This window comes from Grammomys surdaster, unplaced genomic scaffold (assembly GCF_004785775.1).
Source record: "Grammomys surdaster isolate TR1022 unplaced genomic scaffold, NIH_TR_1.0 273, whole genome shotgun sequence".
Taxonomy (NCBI): Eukaryota; Metazoa; Chordata; class Mammalia; order Rodentia; family Muridae; genus Grammomys; species Grammomys surdaster.
In genome coordinates this window covers 618,443-635,554 of record NW_021604714.1, presented here as the reverse complement: position 1 = coordinate 635,554, position 17,112 = coordinate 618,443, and the positions used below count along the sequence as shown (strand labels likewise).

The 17,112-nt window shown below is 44.9% G+C and overlaps 1 protein-coding gene across 2 annotated transcripts in view; it reads left to right on the top strand.

The window, feature by feature from the left end:
• Nucleotides 1-16,541, top strand: part of Mcu (mitochondrial calcium uniporter) — a 165,947-nt gene extending 149,406 nt beyond the window's left edge. For both annotated transcript variants that reach the window (XM_028776846.1, XM_028776847.1), the window contains exons 5-8: nt 6,412-6,572; nt 8,318-8,521; nt 12,162-12,278; nt 14,665-16,541. In XM_028776846.1, the coding sequence (XP_028632679.1) occupies nt 6,412-6,572; nt 8,318-8,521; nt 12,162-12,278; nt 14,665-14,742 (560 nt within the window). In that variant the 3' untranslated portion in view covers nt 14,743-16,541. The remainder of the gene's footprint in view (nt 1-6,411; nt 6,573-8,317; nt 8,522-12,161; nt 12,279-14,664) is intronic.
• The last annotated feature ends 571 nt before the right edge of the window (nt 16,542-17,112 follow it).

Sequence of the window (17,112 nt, the reverse complement as noted above, 5' to 3'; positions counted from 1 at the left end):
TGAATGAATGAATGAATGAACAGATGAATGAATGAATGAATGAATGAATGAACAGATGAATGAATGAATGAACGAATGAATGAAGTGTAACACGCAGGAAAGGAAAGATGTGGCTTCCATATTCAGTGGCACACACTAAGGGCTTCCATTTGACATTATGACTGATCCGATCATTTGTCGGTGTTTTCAAACAGAAATAAATGCTTTCGTTTTCTTAAATAACGCTGCTCTCAAGCAGATTAAGGAAAACTAAAGCCGAAGCTGACTGTAGGAGGAATTATATTTGATTCACGGGTGATTTCTTTTTCTTTTTCTGTGTCTCAAACCAATGAGGCATCTGCCCAGCTTCACTGGGAGTAAACTGGAGTGTGAAGTTCTCAGGGGTCAAAAGTCTGAAATTTATGGAGAGAATTGTAACCCAAAGGGTGGGATTTGGTAAACTCGGCAGGATTCTTAAAGAATTTTTTGTTCATCTTTGATCTTTAGAGCCAGTCTTACTGTAGAGCTGAGGCTGACCTACCACCCTTCCCCCCGTCCTACCACCCCTCCCCCTTCCTACTGCCCCTCCCCTCTCCTACCGCCCCTCCCCCTCTCCTACTGCCCCTCCCCTCCCCCTCTGCTGTCTGCAGTGTAGGTTGTCACCACCATGTCTGGCTTCATACATAGCTTTAAAAAATTGTGTGTGTGGTGGTGTAGCGTGGCTTTTAAGAACTGAAAATACTCTAAATGTCGTATAAACTGTGATTTCACACATGCCAGGCTCCAGAGACAGAGGATTCATTCATACTCAGTCCAGAATACTCAGTTTACAAGAGATAGCAGTCTGTAGGTGGTGTGGGTCCTTAAATGTTGACATCCTTGTACCTAAGCCAGGGGAACAAGAGGACCTGTATCCCAGGTTGGAACAAGAAGACATGTCATGACAAGAAGGCTAGTTGTCAGCTCTGGCACATTCTTTTAAAAGTCATGGCTGGTCACCATTGAAGTCTCAAACAGAAGTGAGACTGTAGAAAAGAACACAAAGCCCAAACAGCAGCTAACTACCTTTCTCTTCCTGGAAAGGAAGGGATATACCCATGTCACAAGAGGATCCAACTTCCCTGCTAAGGAGAATCATCAAGGTTGGCTCCACTAAAGCCAGTTCCCACTTAGCCATCCACAGGAAGCTAGAGAGCCTACTTCTTAATGATATGACTTGAGGAATGAGGTCAAAAAGGCAAGCTAGCCAGAGACAATGACTGCCTTGTTAGAGACCCAGAAAGCCAAAACCTCCTCAAAGTATGTCTGTGGATAACAAGAATTTCCATAGCTCATTATATTAGCAGAGCTCTCTGCTGCTATTATTCTGGGACTGATGGAGTGTGCAGAGCATGTACGTTGGTAAACAGTGTGTGTGTGTGTGTGTGTGTGTGTGTGTGTGTAACATGCAGGATTCAACCCGAAGCACTATTGCTAAGCCATTATAGGCTTCTCCATTTCTTATGAGTTCCTCTTCAGTGACTTCTTCGGGTCAAGGGTTGGAGTTATTATTGTCATCTGTGTCTTGACAGTACCTTACAGCCGTATCATCCTTGTTAAGGCATCCTGACAAATGAATCATAAATTCTGACTCTACGAAGACTCTACCAGGGCAGAATCCAAAAGATAACTTCCCTTTCAGCCAGGTCTAGAATACATCTCTGTGACCTATAACTTACCATTTTCCAGTTTTTTTTAATTGCTATTGATAAGCATTGGGTGGTATGTTAGCTTGTTGTTATGATGCAATAGATAACACATTCATAAGGTTCCACTCCCCAAGTCTAAAATAATCTTAGATAAAACTCACCTGATCCCTGTTCCACAGCTATCCTTTATGGCACAGAAGTAACTCTGTATACATATTTTAGGCAAATGGCAACATTTCATACATACTATTTGTCTCATTTGTATCAGTCACCTTTCAGTTAATGAAGCAGAACCATGTGAATATTATAAAGACATATGGCAAGGGGCTGGGGAGAGAGTTAGTCAGGAAAGTACTTGACTCACAGTTCTCTGAACATGTAGGAAGAGTCTAGCGTGATGACACACCCAGTGCTGGGGAGGCAGATCCCTGGGGCTCACTGGCCAGCTGGTCTAACTTAATGGTAAGTTCCAGGCCAGACCTTGTGTCAAAGGTGGTGAACGATGTTCCGAGGATGACACTTGAGGCTATCCTCCAGCCTCTACACACACATGGACTATATATGTATATGTGTTTGTGTATATGTATGTATATGTCTTTGCCTGTCTCCGGCTCCCCAGCTTGTGCACGTACATGAATATACATAGGCACCCATACACAGGCATGAAAATATTCACGGTAAGAAAAAGACCTTTCACAGTTACAGCTGAAGAAGAGGGGATCTGAAAGGGGAGCTTAGAGGGTCAGAGAAAAGTCAGGAATGTTGGAGCTTTGGCACCATGGATGAGTGACAGGTCGTTAGGAACCTGGAAATCTGTGCATATCCAGATTTTAATGGAGGACTGTGATGAAGTGCTTTAATGTAGGCAGAGAAATCCTTCCGTGTTGTTAAATAGAACTTTCTGGCACAGAGCTTTGAGTTCAATTCCCAGTGCCAAGAAAGAAAAAAAATGTGTGATATTAAAAATGTTTCATTTCTGCCCTGTCAAATGTAGTAGCCGTAAGTAAGTAGACTACTTAGCTCTTAGCTAAAGAGCTGAATTTTTCAATTATAGCACATGGGAAGTTATAGAACTGTTAGAAGATTAAACAAGCAACCAGGAGTTGGATAAGTTCACCAATGCATTGTATTGTTGAAAAGCATAGAGAACATTGTGTGTTCTCATTACGAAAAAGTATGTGAAGTAATAAATATCTGTATTTAGCCATTTCACAGTGTATGAATTTCAAAATAGCATATTGATGGTATATACATATACACGTAATTTTTACTCATCAGTTTAAAATAAATAATTAGTTAAAAAATAAACAGAAGCATGTGGCTAGTGGCTCCCATATTGGACAGGCCATTTTTAGAAGGCTGCATCGGGTTCTGGGCCTGAATTTGCGGCTAACGAACAAATGCTGCAAATGCGGGGGTGAGTAGACGCAGCTGGCATCAGCAGACATCTCTGCTTCAGCCTCGCTCCTAACCTCAGCATCCTCCAAAGCGTGGTATGGTGCCGTCAGCTTCACTTCTCCTTCCAAAATCTCACCTAGATCTCTCTCTGGCTGGGAGCCACGCAGAGAAAAGCATGCTAGGAAATACACTCCAATTTTGCTCATTGACCAGGCATAAAAGCCTAACTAGCCCACTCCCCTTACCTAGTAAGAGGCTCTGGCGCCCTTCCGTGCCAGCTGGTAAGGAACTCCTCCTTCTCTGCGACCGTCCTGCTGTATTTGTTTGGATGAGGTCTGTCCCGTGTCCATGTGTTGCCCCCAATTCCATCCCACCTCTGTCCCCCTCCCTGTGTCCGTTGTCCATCGGTTCTATGCACCCTACCCCTCCCCCCATTGCTTGTTTTCTGATTTACCGGCAGGACTTGGAGTCTTGACTCTTTGCCACAGTTTACATGCAACATTGAATGTATGGGAGAATGAATGGAAAAATGTAACAGAAGGAGTATGGATTCGAGTTCAGATTTTAAGAAAGAAGAAAAAAACATTATTAAACATTAACATTTAACATATGTGAAAAGAAGTTTTAAAAAAGTCTTCGGAAGAAACTTTTCTGTGATTGCGGAATGAGAAATACATCAGCCCAGCAGGGGGAAAAATGTACTGCCTTAGTGAGCACAGGAAGACTGATAGAAAAATACATTTCACAGGCATGGTGGTGCTTGCCTGAGATCGCAGCTCAGGAGACAGAGGCAGAAGGGTAATGGAATGAATTCAAAGCCAGCCTGAGCTATACAGAATAAAACACTGTCTCTTAATCAGTTAACTAATTAATTCTATATGGTAGAACCCACAGCCTGAAGTTGTTGTTGTTTTTTTTAACTAACACATTTTTAATGATTTGCTAGAACAATGTAAACCTTCTTTCCAAATGCTGTGATGAAACACCACGACCAAGGCAAATTATAGAAGGGTTTGTCTGGGCTCACGGTTCCAGCAGGATGCAAGTCCATGACCATCATAGCATTGCAGCAGGCGGGCAGGCAGGCAACAGGCAGGCAGGCAGGCAGACAGACAGGCAGCAGGCAGGCAGGCAGGCAACAGGCAGGCAGGCAGACTGACAGACAGGCAGGCAGCAGGCAGGCAGGCAGGCAGGCAGCAGGCAGGCAGGCAGGCAGGCAGGCAGCCGGCAGGCAGGCAGGCAGGCAGGCAGACAGGCAGGCAGGCAGCAGACAGGCGGGCAGGCAGCAGACAGGTGGGCAGGCAGGCAGACAGGCAGGCAGCAGGCAGGCAGGCAGCAGGCAGGTGGGCAGGCAGGCAGGCAGGTGGGCAGGCAGGCAGGCAGGTGGGCAGGCAAGCAGGCAGCAGGCAGGCAGGCAGCAGGCAGCAGGCAGCAGGCAGGCATGGAACTGGAGCAGCACCTGAGAGCTCACATATCGACCAAAAAGCAGGTGGCCATGAGCACACTGGACATGGCTAGAAGCTCTTGAAGCCTCAAAGCCTACTTCTCATACATAAGAAGGCCACGCCTAATCCTCCCCAAACAGTTCCACCAACTGGGAACCAAACATTCAAACATACGAGCCTGTGGGGTCATCCTCATTCAAACCTCCACAGCACGGGATCCTGTGGGATTTGGGAGAGAATCCCACAGGAAGTTCATATCAACTTCAGGGTTTATCTTTTTAAAAGAGAACTGAGTTGCAGGGGGAGTCCTTAGGGGGTTACAGCAGACACATCTTAGCTCAGCTCCTGGCCTGGAAGATGGGAGCAGTGGGTTCCACAAAGTCACACCAAGGTTCTGCACAGGTTACAGAAGAAATACCATCTTGAATGTATTTATTGTCTTTGTGTGGAAATGCTGTATTCCCATGTGAGCTTGCAGTTTTGCCTCTGGAGGATCCTGTTGTCAAGGATGACTTCAAGAGATCTCACAGAGGTCTTGTCTACACCACTGTTGACTCTGTAAACATTTACTGAAGCTCTGGAAGATTCCATGTTGGATGCTTTGCCATCTATTCTCCAACCTACATCCTGGCCTTATGCAGATTTCTTCATTGATTAACTTTTGTGATAACTATGGTGAAAGATATTTGCAATAGACTGTGAATGTTCCTTGGGCTGTGTTTTGATCTGGGTAAAGACTGATCAGGGCTTGGAATGTAGCTGAGTTTTTATTAAAGATTCAAAAGACATTTTAGATTTTTGGAAACACTGCTACTGATACTGAGTCAAAGAGTTTAATCTTCTGGGTCATTTTCATAATTATGCCCTTCACAGCATAAGACTGAGGCCAAAACCTTCACTAAACAAGGTTGAGTAGAAAAGTTGGTTGGTGTGCTGGGGGGACCGTGTTCATTTTTAGATTATTAGAGTGAAGGTTGGTTGGTTTGCTTATTTATTTATTTATTTATTTATTACCCTTATCATTTACAAATTTGAAATGCTATATTTTTTTCCTCAGAACTGTCTAAGTGGGAAAAACATAAACAAAAATGTCAAGGCCACAGATAAGTAACAGAACAATTATCTAATCATTGAATAAAGAGTCATAATGACCCTCCTGGCTGGTTTTGAACATGTGTCCTAAGGTTTTTGTGCTCGTCTGTCTGTTGGGACTATTACTATTTTTTAGGACTGGAGATTGAGCCCGGGGCCTGGTATGCTAGACAAGCTCCCAGCTACCCCCACCACTGGGGGTTACCCTTCCCGTTCCCTTGGCCTTGTCTGTATTTGTAGTACTTGTACGTCCACGAATAAAATGACGGGTGTTGATTACAAAGTTTTTGAGTTGCCCTCATGTGAATTTACTTCCTTGATGTATAGACTGATTTAAAACAAACAAACAGTTATTCAGTTTAATGCTGCAGGTCTCCTGAAACGGCTGGAACTGCTTGTGGCCTTGTCATTTCCTAGTAGTTCTGGGGATAGCAGTTCTTCATTGAAAGTGTTCAGTGTTGATTCCATTCTTATTTATTTATTTATGGAGTGCGCAGCTGCACATACTTTGAGTGTGTGCATACTTGTGCACATGTGGAGGTCAGAGGACAACTTGCGTGAGTCACCTCTCTCCTTCTGTGTTGTTTCCTGGGATTGAACTCGGGTCATCAGGCTTGGTGGCAGGTCCCTTCGCCCACTGAGCCATTTCCTGGCTAAGATAGTCAATCTTTATTTTTTTATTTTATTTTATTTTATTTTATTTTATTTTATTTTATTTTATTTTATTTTATTTTATGGTACCATATTTTCTTTTATTATTCTTCTCTCATACATCACAGCCTGACCAGGTAGAAACCTCTTTCTTTCAGACCTCCTGAGCCACGAGAACGCAGCGACGCTGAACGATGTGAAGACACTGGTCCAGCAGCTCTACACCACACTGTGCATTGAGCAGCACCAGCTCAACAAGGAGCGGGAGCTCGTGGAGAGGCTAGAGGACCTCAAGCAGCAGCTGGCCCCCCTGGAGAAGGTGAGGACCCCCTCAGGACTCCACCCCCAGACTTCCCCTGCATTACCCTCCCCCCCACCCACACTCATGGGCTTCTGTGTCTCACCTCGATACAACTGAGACAGTCATTCAGATTGGTCCATTAACTTCGTGGTCCCAAACACTAAAAAAGTTTCCGTCACAGCCGAAAGAAGACTTATAGGGGATTGTCTGAAGCTCAGTAAGAGACTAAGAGCCCTGAGGTCCATCTGTACTGCCCCATACCAGATTTACCACCACTGATACAAAGGCGAGAGTTACTGCTGACCCAGAGAGCTTCAGACTGTAGGGTGCCGGATTATGGATAGATAGTGTATGGAACACTATTTATGTAAACTTAATTTGCTATAGAAAATAGCCATGATATTATAGATACAGAAAGTAAATCCTAAACTAGTGTGGATATAATCCAGGATTTTTTAATTGCATTTATTTATTTATAAATCTGTAGACACCCACACGCAGCTGTGAACACATGTGGACAGTAGAGAACCATGGGCAGGAGTCAGTTTTCTCTTTTCCTGTGAGTCCCAGGGATTGAACTCATGCCATCACCCTTGCTGGCACGCTCCCTTACCCACTGAGCATCTCACTGGCCACTGTGATTCAGGTTTTAATGTGTTATTCATATACCTGTGTGCGTCTATACTTATACACAAAGAGCAATCAGAAGTAATATAATGTCCTAATACAGTCATAGGCCCATGATTGATTTTTCTCCTTTACACTTTTTAGAATAGTTTGTAGTGAACGCATTAACCTGAGTGTTTATCAGGTTGCAGGTGTAGCCACAGCTCACTCGCTGATGGGGATACAGCCTGAGAAGTGTCTCTGAGAGATTCCACCGTGGGAACCTCAGAGGGTATTTGCACAGACCTAGATGGTCGAGGTCCTCATTCAGCTTGGCCTCTCGTTACAGTCTGAGGCTTGTGTAACAGCCTCTAACACAGCAATGGAACGGGAGTTTAGAAAACACCTTCCCCGTAGCATAGCTGTCCGTTGCCTTCAAGGATCACGTCACCCTTTGATGTGGCGACAGTACAGTGGCCTTACTTTTGCCAGTGTCGTCACAAACTCATGAATCACACACTGTCTTGTAGGAACACATCATATATGTGGTCCCTCACTGACCAAAACAACAGTGTGGCATGAGACTATATTTTCGTTTTAAGAAATTGGATAATTGGGACTGAGGAGTAGAGTAAGTCCCTTTAATATTATGCCTGTGCTCTCGTAAGGACAGTTGTTACCGCATTGCTTCCACCCTGTGCCACAGTGATTCAGTATCCTTGCCTGTATCCCCTTGTTAGGGGGGATTCTGCAGATCTTGTCCTGAGTACATCCACTCAGCATCACAGACTGCTCGCTCTCTTGTTCTGCTGTGGGGTGTTTGAACTGAAGCTGGTAATGGATGCCATCCGGCATAGCTGTAAGCAGATGTTACGGCTTTTATTCTCCTCTTTCAAAAGAGATAGCCTTGAAGGTGGATGAACCTACCTTCTAGGCCAAAACTCTAATAAAGCACACAGAAATCTTACCTGTCGCTATAGAAACTCTGTTCAGTGAACACTACTGCTGTTATTTAGGAAGTCAGTTACATTTGCTGGAAACGACTCCAGCTTGTAGGTAGGCCCTGTTCTATTAGCAGATGTAGGGCAGTTTAAAGAGTTACGAGTTGGTTCTAAAAGCAAATGCCTGACTTAATGTTGTCCACATATGCCCACCAGGTACGAATTGAAATTAGCAGGAAAGCAGAGAAGAGGACCACTCTGGTGCTGTGGGGAGGCCTTGCCTACATGGCCACACAGTTTGGCATTTTGGCACGGCTTACCTGGTGGGAATACTCCTGGGACATCATGGAGCCAGTCACCTACTTCATCACATATGGAAGCGCCATGGCCATGTATGCGTATTTCGTAATGACGCGCCAGGTGAGAAGTCTTTTTACAAACTGGGAATGGAGTTTACTAGACCAGCTCTCAGTTACGTGTCAGCAGTGTTGGAGGTGCCAAGCATGGAGAGGGATGTGTAGGACACAGCCTTGGCCGCTAGGATTCACGTGCATAGATGCTTCCAGAATTGAGATTGTGATGAGTCAAGTAAGAACGGAAGAGTGTGCCACCGTGGGGGATGTGTTTGCCATTTGGCTTGATAGTTATTTGTCTGTTTGTTTGTTATTTGTAATATTATTTGTAAAGTGCTGAGGTTCAGACCCTCATATCCACTAGACAGGTGCTCTGCCGCCGAGCTACACCCCAGCCTACTGGCTTGATTTTCTGTATTTATGTAATTACTTTAACAGTTGGGTGTCATACGCTTTTGATGGAATTTTTAGAATGGAGAATTCCTTATAGTTAATCGAATGCATAGACTAAGCTCGAAGCTGCTTCTGTGTACCTTCCAGGATGTTTTGACTTCCTTGACTAAGAGAGGTGACAAGTAGGTACTCAGCCGGTTTACCCTCGGTCACTTCTCTATCAACCAAGGCCAGCTTAGCGAATTCCAGTGTCTGGAACCCGGTTTTGTTGACCGGTTTTGTTGGTTCAAGTGTCATGGAAATCCATGGTGTCATTTTGAGACGTAGGATGGATTATAGCTCTTTTTTAATGTGCCAGTGATCTAACTGAGGGTCTCTCATATGTTAGACACACGCTCCCCCCGCTGTGCTGTGCCTGATCCCCACGCTCCCCCACTGAGCTGTGCCTGATCCCCCACGCTCCCCCGCTGTGCTGTGCCTTACCTGAGCCCTTGCAGCACTTGTCTCTTATACTGGATCTAAGCAGCATAGCCTTGAATAGCAAATATTTGAAGCAGCGGAGACACACAAGACTCCCCAGGTTCCCTTTTGTGTCTAAAGCAGACTAAGAGTTGCTTCATGCGGCTGCTTTTGAACTGGGCATTTCCCTCCTGGTGTTAGATCAGAGTTCATGCATCTAGGTCTGTGCGAGGGAAACAAAAGCGTGTGCATTGTATTTAACCCTTCCCAGCCTCCTACACATACCTAGCAGAGAAGGCAGACAGTGGACTGCCCAGTCCTCTGAATGCTCACCCAGGGTCTGCTGTGACCCTGTGACTCACAGCAGTCACTGAGGGAGCAGGGCTGGCAAGCACGCCATCCACCTGGCAGCCTGCCTCAGTTTCCCTCTCCTTCCTCCTCTGCCTGGGCTTTCACAACTGACGATGTCCATTCTTAAATGTCTCTCAGCTCACTTGTGTTTGCACTGTGTTCTAGTCCCCAAGTGGCCCATCATCCACTCGCTCTCCTCCCTCCTCCTTCCCTCCCCTCCCTTCCCATCCCCTCCTTTGCCCTCTCCTCCCCTCCCCTCCTCTCCCCTCCCCGCCCCTCCTCTCCTCTCCCTTCCCCTCCCCTCCTCATGCTGTTCTTCAGTCTGGAAAGCTCTCCCTGCTCCTTTCTGTCCTATTTCAAAGCTTACTTAAATCTTCACCTTTTAGGAACGCTGAATTGTTCCTACAGCTCCTGGCTCCCTTTTCTCTTGAAACACTGCAGTGTATTATTCTGTTGTTCCTGCGCTGTCTCACAATTATTGGCTCAGTGCCTTTTCCTTCAAAGGAGACTACAATATCATCTTTTACTTGGGCTTTTGTGTTGGTGTGGAAAGGTTTAGTTTGCTTGCTTTGGGGGACAGGTTTCCACTTTGTAATTCAGTGTGGCCTGGCATCTGCCTGGGCCTCCGGTGTGCCGGGGTTACTCATGTGCTCCACCATACCTGCATAGCCTGGTGTCATCCACCATACCTGCATAGCCTGGTGTCATTCTCACCTTGTTCCCTTGCCCTGTAACGGGGTTCCTTATGTCTCAAGGGCTGAGTGAAATGAACATGAAGTAAAAGGCAGCTACACCCTTGGGCACACACTAGCCCCTTTCCAGTTACATCTTGAATTCAGAAACTCTTTTTGATATATTCTTGCCAGTCAGTCAGTAAAATTTTAAAAATGGCCTTTCCCTATGGATTTTGCATTTCTTTGATTATAAAAAGATTAAGCCCTCTCACATCTGCAAAAATGGATGTTCACCTTTTCCCCAGGTGAAACATATATTTTACATTAAAAAGTATAAATATATAGCTACCCATTTAGTTAGTCTCAATTCTGTAAATACATACCCAGTCTACAGATAAGGAAGAAAGGCTTGTTAGGATAAGAATTACATGTTGAAAACTGTAGGCCCAGGAAATGAACCCAAGTGTGTCCTGTCCCCAAGGACTCCTATCAGGTCACCACAGACTAAGGCTGGTCATCAATAACAACAAAAACAACAGAAAGTCCACATACTCATGGAAACTAAACAACTCTCTACTCAATGATAACTTGGTCAGGGAAGAAATAAAAAAAAGAAATAAAAAATTTCTTGGAATTCAATGAAAATGAAGACACAGCATACCCAAACTTATGGGACACAGTGAAAGCAGTGCTAAGAGGAAAATTCATAGTACCTTGTAAAGAAATTGGAGAGATCCTACACTAGCAACTGTAAGAGTGCACCCAGGGGTTCTGTCCAATACCTTTCCGTATCACATTCCCTTGTGTTAAGTTCATTTGTGAGTAGTTATTCCTGAAAACGAAATAATCTGGATCTAGAATAACAATAGAAATACTGAAGACGCTAGGTACGGGTCACACAACCGTATTCTAGCACGTAGGTAACAGAGGCAGAAGCGTGTTCTAAGGTCACTCTGATTTACACAGAGACTTCTAGGCCAGCTTGGGCTGTGGGAGGGACACTGCCCCAGAAAGCTCTGCTTTGTACACGTTCACGGAGCTCTGCATTACTGCAGTGTTAGTCTGCAACTTCTTCATTCTCATGTACGTGTGTCTTTAATACTCTGTCTCCTGTGTTCCATGCTCCATATGCTTACTGCCCCCAAGCGACAAGTTATGACATAGCAGCAGCAAACAGTGTGGTCACAACTGACCAGAAACATTAGCCAATCGATTTAAAAGTGCATCATTTCTTAGGCTAAGTATTGGCTTATCTAACTAGCGTCTCTCATTAGCACCGTGAGCTAAACGACTGTCAGGCGCCATCCGAACGCTTCAGAATCATTACAGTGATACGCTGTGTTCCTCCTCAGCCTGAAGGATCCTTGTAAGACGGCAGATGCCTTATAAAATAATGAAATGGGGGCATCCAGGAACGGTAGCACGTACCTGGAACCATCTCAGCTTAGGCGTGGGAGAGGAGACAGTAACACTCTGGTGGTCTACAGTACAGAGTCATGTAGCAATGGGAAATGAATAGACTCTGCCTGCAGAAGAGCAACCAAAGCCTGAAACAGGGCAAGTGTTTGTGGTCCCAGCTGCCTGGGGGGATGAGGCAAGAGGAGAGCTTGAACCCAAGACCCAGGCCAGCCCAGGAAACATGAGAACACAAAAGGCAAACAAATGTTTAAGAAATAACTAGATATGTAACACACCACATTGGTCTGTCTATGTATACTTACTGCATTGAGTCTAGTCAACAGTGAATTATCGACCAGCAGTTAATAAATGTCAGCAGTTTATTCTACTGCTGAGGGCTAATGGCTGATTGATTTCTCCTTTGTGTTGTAGGAATATGTTTATCCAGAAGCCAGAGACAGACAATACTTATTATTTTTCCATAAAGGAGCCAAAAAGTCACGTTTTGATCTAGAGAAATACAATCAACTCAAGGATGCGATTGCTCAGGTAAGTTCTATAGGAATTAAGTGAACCCAGCCCCGTCTTAAATAGCACCATTATTATGATAACCTTCTGTCGGGCAGCCTGAAGGAGGGGTCCAGCCACCGGTCCTGTATAAAGGTGGTTAATAAAAACTTTATTTAGTTAGAAGGTTGGTTTTTGTTTTGGGCTTTTTTTTAATTGGATTTTTTTTAAAGGGGGTTGGTTTCCTGTTAGAAGGATGTTTTTCTGTTTGTTTTAAGGCAGTGTCGTCTGTGACCCAGGCTGTCCTTGAACTCACTGTATGGCCGTGTGGATGATTCAAACTCCTGATCCTCCTGCCTCCACCTTAGGACTGACCATGCTGAAGGTTTAGGAGATGCTGAGGGTTGTGATGAGGACCTCAGACATGCTCACAAGTGCTCTGCCTGCTGAGCTGCACCCTGGCTGGTTTTGCTGTTTGTTGATGGAAAGACAGGTCTGGCTGGATGCCTGCCTTAGGCTGGCCTCTGACTCCAGGCAACCCGTCTCCTTCAGCCTCTCAGGCAACCTTACTGGGTGTACACCTTGTGCCGTCACCACACCAGCTCTAGGTCTCACCTTTCAGTGATGAAAGTGGTGAACCCCAACTGTACTGTTGAAACAAACACACTGGAATTTTTAGAGCTATCTTTTTTTCTTTTCTCATACTCAGTTCTTCAGAACTGCCTGTTTCTGAACTAGAGTCTCCTGAAGACTTTTTGTTTCTGTTTTCTTGTTGTTTTTCTCTTCTTTTAATCTCTCTGCAATGATTGATCCAAAAACTTTCCAAGTAAATTGGATAGAAGCTACAGCACAAAAGCAAACTGCACTGTGAGGCGGAGGAAAGCCGGGGAGAGCTTGGCAGGGTACGCCCAGGTCATTCTGGGGGACACTTTTTAAAGACACGCTTCTTTTCCACAGAAGCTGCCCCTCTTTCAAACTCCTACAGTTCCTTTGATTTTGGTGAATAAATCTTCATTTGTTCCTTGCCCTCACAGTCTTGTGATTGCAGAGGTTTCCAACAGTCCCCAGAAGGCCTTCCCTCCTCAGAGTGCTTGGCTGCCCTTCTCTGGTGTCTGTGTGTGTGGTATATGTGTGTTTCTGTGTCTGTGTGAGTGTCTGTATGTTGATGTCTGTGTGTGTATGTGTGTGGTTTGTGAGTGTGTGTGTCCATGTCTATATGTGTGGTATGTCCACGTCTGTGTGTCTTTGTGAGTGTGTCTGTGTATTTGTGAGCATATGAGTATGTGTGCTTGTGTGTGTGTCTCTGTATGTGTCTGTGTGCATCTATGTGTGTGTGAATGTGTGTGTATCTGTATATATCTTAACATGTGAATATGTGTGTGTGTGTGTGTGTGTGTGTGTTTAAGTGCATACTCACATTGCCTTCTGTGGCTGCATGAAGTCATTCTGAGCCACAGGTAATACAAGCCAGTCATCTCTGGACCAGCACAAATAGAGGAATGGTAGCCCCACCCGTGCTAATGAATGCAGCTGCTTAAGGATGAGGCCCAAGCATGTGACAGGCCCTATGGATGCTTCAGCTGACTGCATATCTTGCTTTAATGCTGCTGGAGTGGTGCTAAGAATCACACCTGTAATCCTAGCACTGAAGTCTGGGGTAGCAAGGCTTCTATCAGTTTGACATTAACCTGGGCTACAGAGTGAGACTATCTCAAAAATCAACAAGCCAGGCGGTGGTGGCGCACGCCTTTAATCCCAGCACTTGGGAGGCAGAGGCAAGCGGATTTCGGAGTTCGAGGCCGGCCTGGTCTACAGAGTGAGTTCCAGGACAGCCAGGGCTACACAGAGAAACCCTGTCTCAAAAAAACAAAAACAAAAGACAACAACAACAAAAATCAACAACGAAGCCAAGCATGGTGGTGCACACCTTTAACCTCAGCACTTGGGAGGCAGAGGCAGACAGATCTCTGAGTTCAAGGCCAGCCTGGTCTACAGAATGAGTTCCAGGACAGCCAAGGCTACGTAGAAAGACCCCCTATTAAAAAACAACCAAAAAAAAAAAAACAAAACAAAACAAACAACAACAAAATTCACTGAGTTAAATACTTTGGAAGATATTGAATGAATAAATAAAATTTTAAATGCCAGAGGTTAAGACTGGCTTCTCCTAAAGGTTTTTGGAGAAATGCTGTCAGGTATGTCTGAGATGGTCCCTGCAATCTTAGGCTGGGCTCCTTATACCTCCTGGGCAGTCTGCTTTGCTGAGGCTGGGTGGGTAGCTCTACCTTGGGCTAAAGACATCTGTCTTAGGATTTTAAGAGTCCCAGAGAGGATGATAAGGAAGGAGAGTGTGTCCCTGTCTCAGTAGGCACTGATGTTGCTGCCGGCTTCGTTAGCTGCCCTTCCTCACCTGTTGTTTCTATTTTAGGCAGAAATGGATCTTAAGAGACTGAGAGACCCGTTACAAGTACATCTGCCCCTCCGACAGATTGGAGAAAAGGAATGATCAGAGATGAACGTGAATCCCGGCAGAGCGCGCCTGTTTGTAACTCACGCCTTTTTAATTAAAGCATGGCAGGTGGAAGCTGGGGCCGTGTGGGGTAGAGGGTTTTTACCTTTAATTCTAAAAACAAAACACAAAAAGGATCTTAGGGAAAAAAGGGATCTTAAACGCTGGGGATCAGGCATCGTGGAATCCAAGCGCAAAGGGCTTAGCGAATCTTGTCTTAAGCATCTCCTTTTCCGGATGAGAATGAAGACACAGTCACGGTTGGAAGGAGGATGCTGGGGTGTTTGCTTCTTGCATCTTTGCAGGGTCTGCAAAACACTAACACACCAGCACCCCCACTCAGCTCTAGATTTTTTTTGTTTTTGTTTTTTTAATTTAAAGTTTCTTATTTTTGACATAGGAATAAATAAGTGTATAAGAAAATCAAATCTTCTGATCCGTGATTGGCAGAATCTGGGCCGGTGCGGTTACCCTTCATTCTAAGCTGGACCCGGCCTCTGCAAAGTTACCGGAATCTCTCTGTCCTGTACCTCTTTTCTGACCACCTACCTACCTACGGATACTCGTTGGTCACACTGCTTTAAGCCACATAATCATTGGAATTAATTTATGATTGTTTGATGATTGACACTTGGATTATCTCTTAATGAGATTAAGGTTATGTCTATCATGTCTAACTCCCTGGGCTCTGAATCAGTGTCTAGAAGTCACTGGCAATACTGCATGAGGGTTTTATTTTTTTATTTTTATTTTATTTTTTTGGTTTGGTTTGTTTTTTTACTAATTAGTCTTGAGAGGAGGAAAAGATTCCTTCCTTCATATACCGATCCCAGTGATAATCCCCACTTCCTGCACACCACGGATCAGAAGGCCAGTGCTCATCCGCGTTACCAAACGGGAGGATGTAAGGTTTACAAACCGGCTAAAAATCAGGCTCCGAGGCTGTTTTGGAACCAGGATGCTCTTGGTTAATCTAAGACACACGCGTCCTCACCATCGTGTGCCCCCACAACTCCACCACCCCAGTTACTGGAAATCAAGGGCAGATCTCAAAGGGTGCAGCTATCTTTTTACCAGGAATACCTTCCTATGACTTCCTTTAACCTGTCTTCTCCACCCCGTTTCTTTTTATCTTAAATCGAGAGACAGGAGAATTATTCTTACACTCTAACAGAGTGTTTTCTACCATCTTCCCAGATGGCACCTGCACTCGGAAGTCGAAGCACTCTGCCTAGTGTCCTGTTTTTAACTGTTCTGGGGACAGGATGGCAAGGAGGACGGGGGCTTGCCACACAGCTGATTGGGTGTCTGGTTTGAGTTTTTTTCTTCACATGACTCACCCCTCCTCACGGGACAAGGGGTTTCTTTTTCCTCCTCCTTCTGGGATCATTGCGTATGAAAGAAAACCTTCAAATGACAAACCCAGACTCCAGGTGCCTTGCAGAGGTTGAAGGTCAGCTGGGCCACCGCTTCCACCACCAGCCATCACTGGCCTGACAGAGTGAGAGGATGCATGTCTCGGTCCCCAGCCCGCCTCCTCCTTCCTTCCTGTTGTCAACCTCTCCCTTGTTTCTGTTCCTTGTGCAGATTATTTTTAAGCGTCTATCCTGTTTGTGTGGAGGGTTCCTAAGAAGGAACGGCACAGTGCAATGAGCAAGTCCTGTGGGCGGTGTGGGAGGCAATGGGGAGGGGGGTGAGCAAGATGTTGAACATGTGTACAATCCTGTATCATTTATGAAATATGTATAAAAAGCAATGTACCTTCTGAAACAATAAATACTTATTCAATTTTTGAATCATGGCATCTTGTTCTTTACAACAAAGCCAGAAAGAAACTGCCTTTCCTTACCTGTGATTGCATCTGGGAATATTTTTCTGTCTAAAGTTTTATTTTATATAGGCTAGGCACGGTGGTGCACACATTTAATCCCAGTATTCACTCAGGAGGCAGAGGCAGGTAGATCTCTGTGAGTTCTAGACCAGCGAGTTCCAGGCCAGCAAGAACTACACAGTCAGACCCTGTCTCAAAAAAAACAAAGCTGGAGAGATGGCTCAGTGGTTAAGAGCATTGACTGCTCTTCCAGAGGTCCTGAGTTCAATTCCCAGCACCCACATGGTGGCTCACAACCATCTATAATGGGATCCAATGCCCTCTTCTGGTGTTTCTGAAGACAGCAACAGTGTACTCACATACATAAAATAAACCTAAAAAAAAAATCAACAAAAGTAAATCAAAGTAGATTATCAAAATAGCAGTATCAAATTAAGCTTTCTTCCTAGAACCTGCATGTCACTAATTCTTCCCAAACATAAATGGATATTATATTCCCAACTCTTCAGAGCTACCAAGAGTTCAAGTGCCTCTAT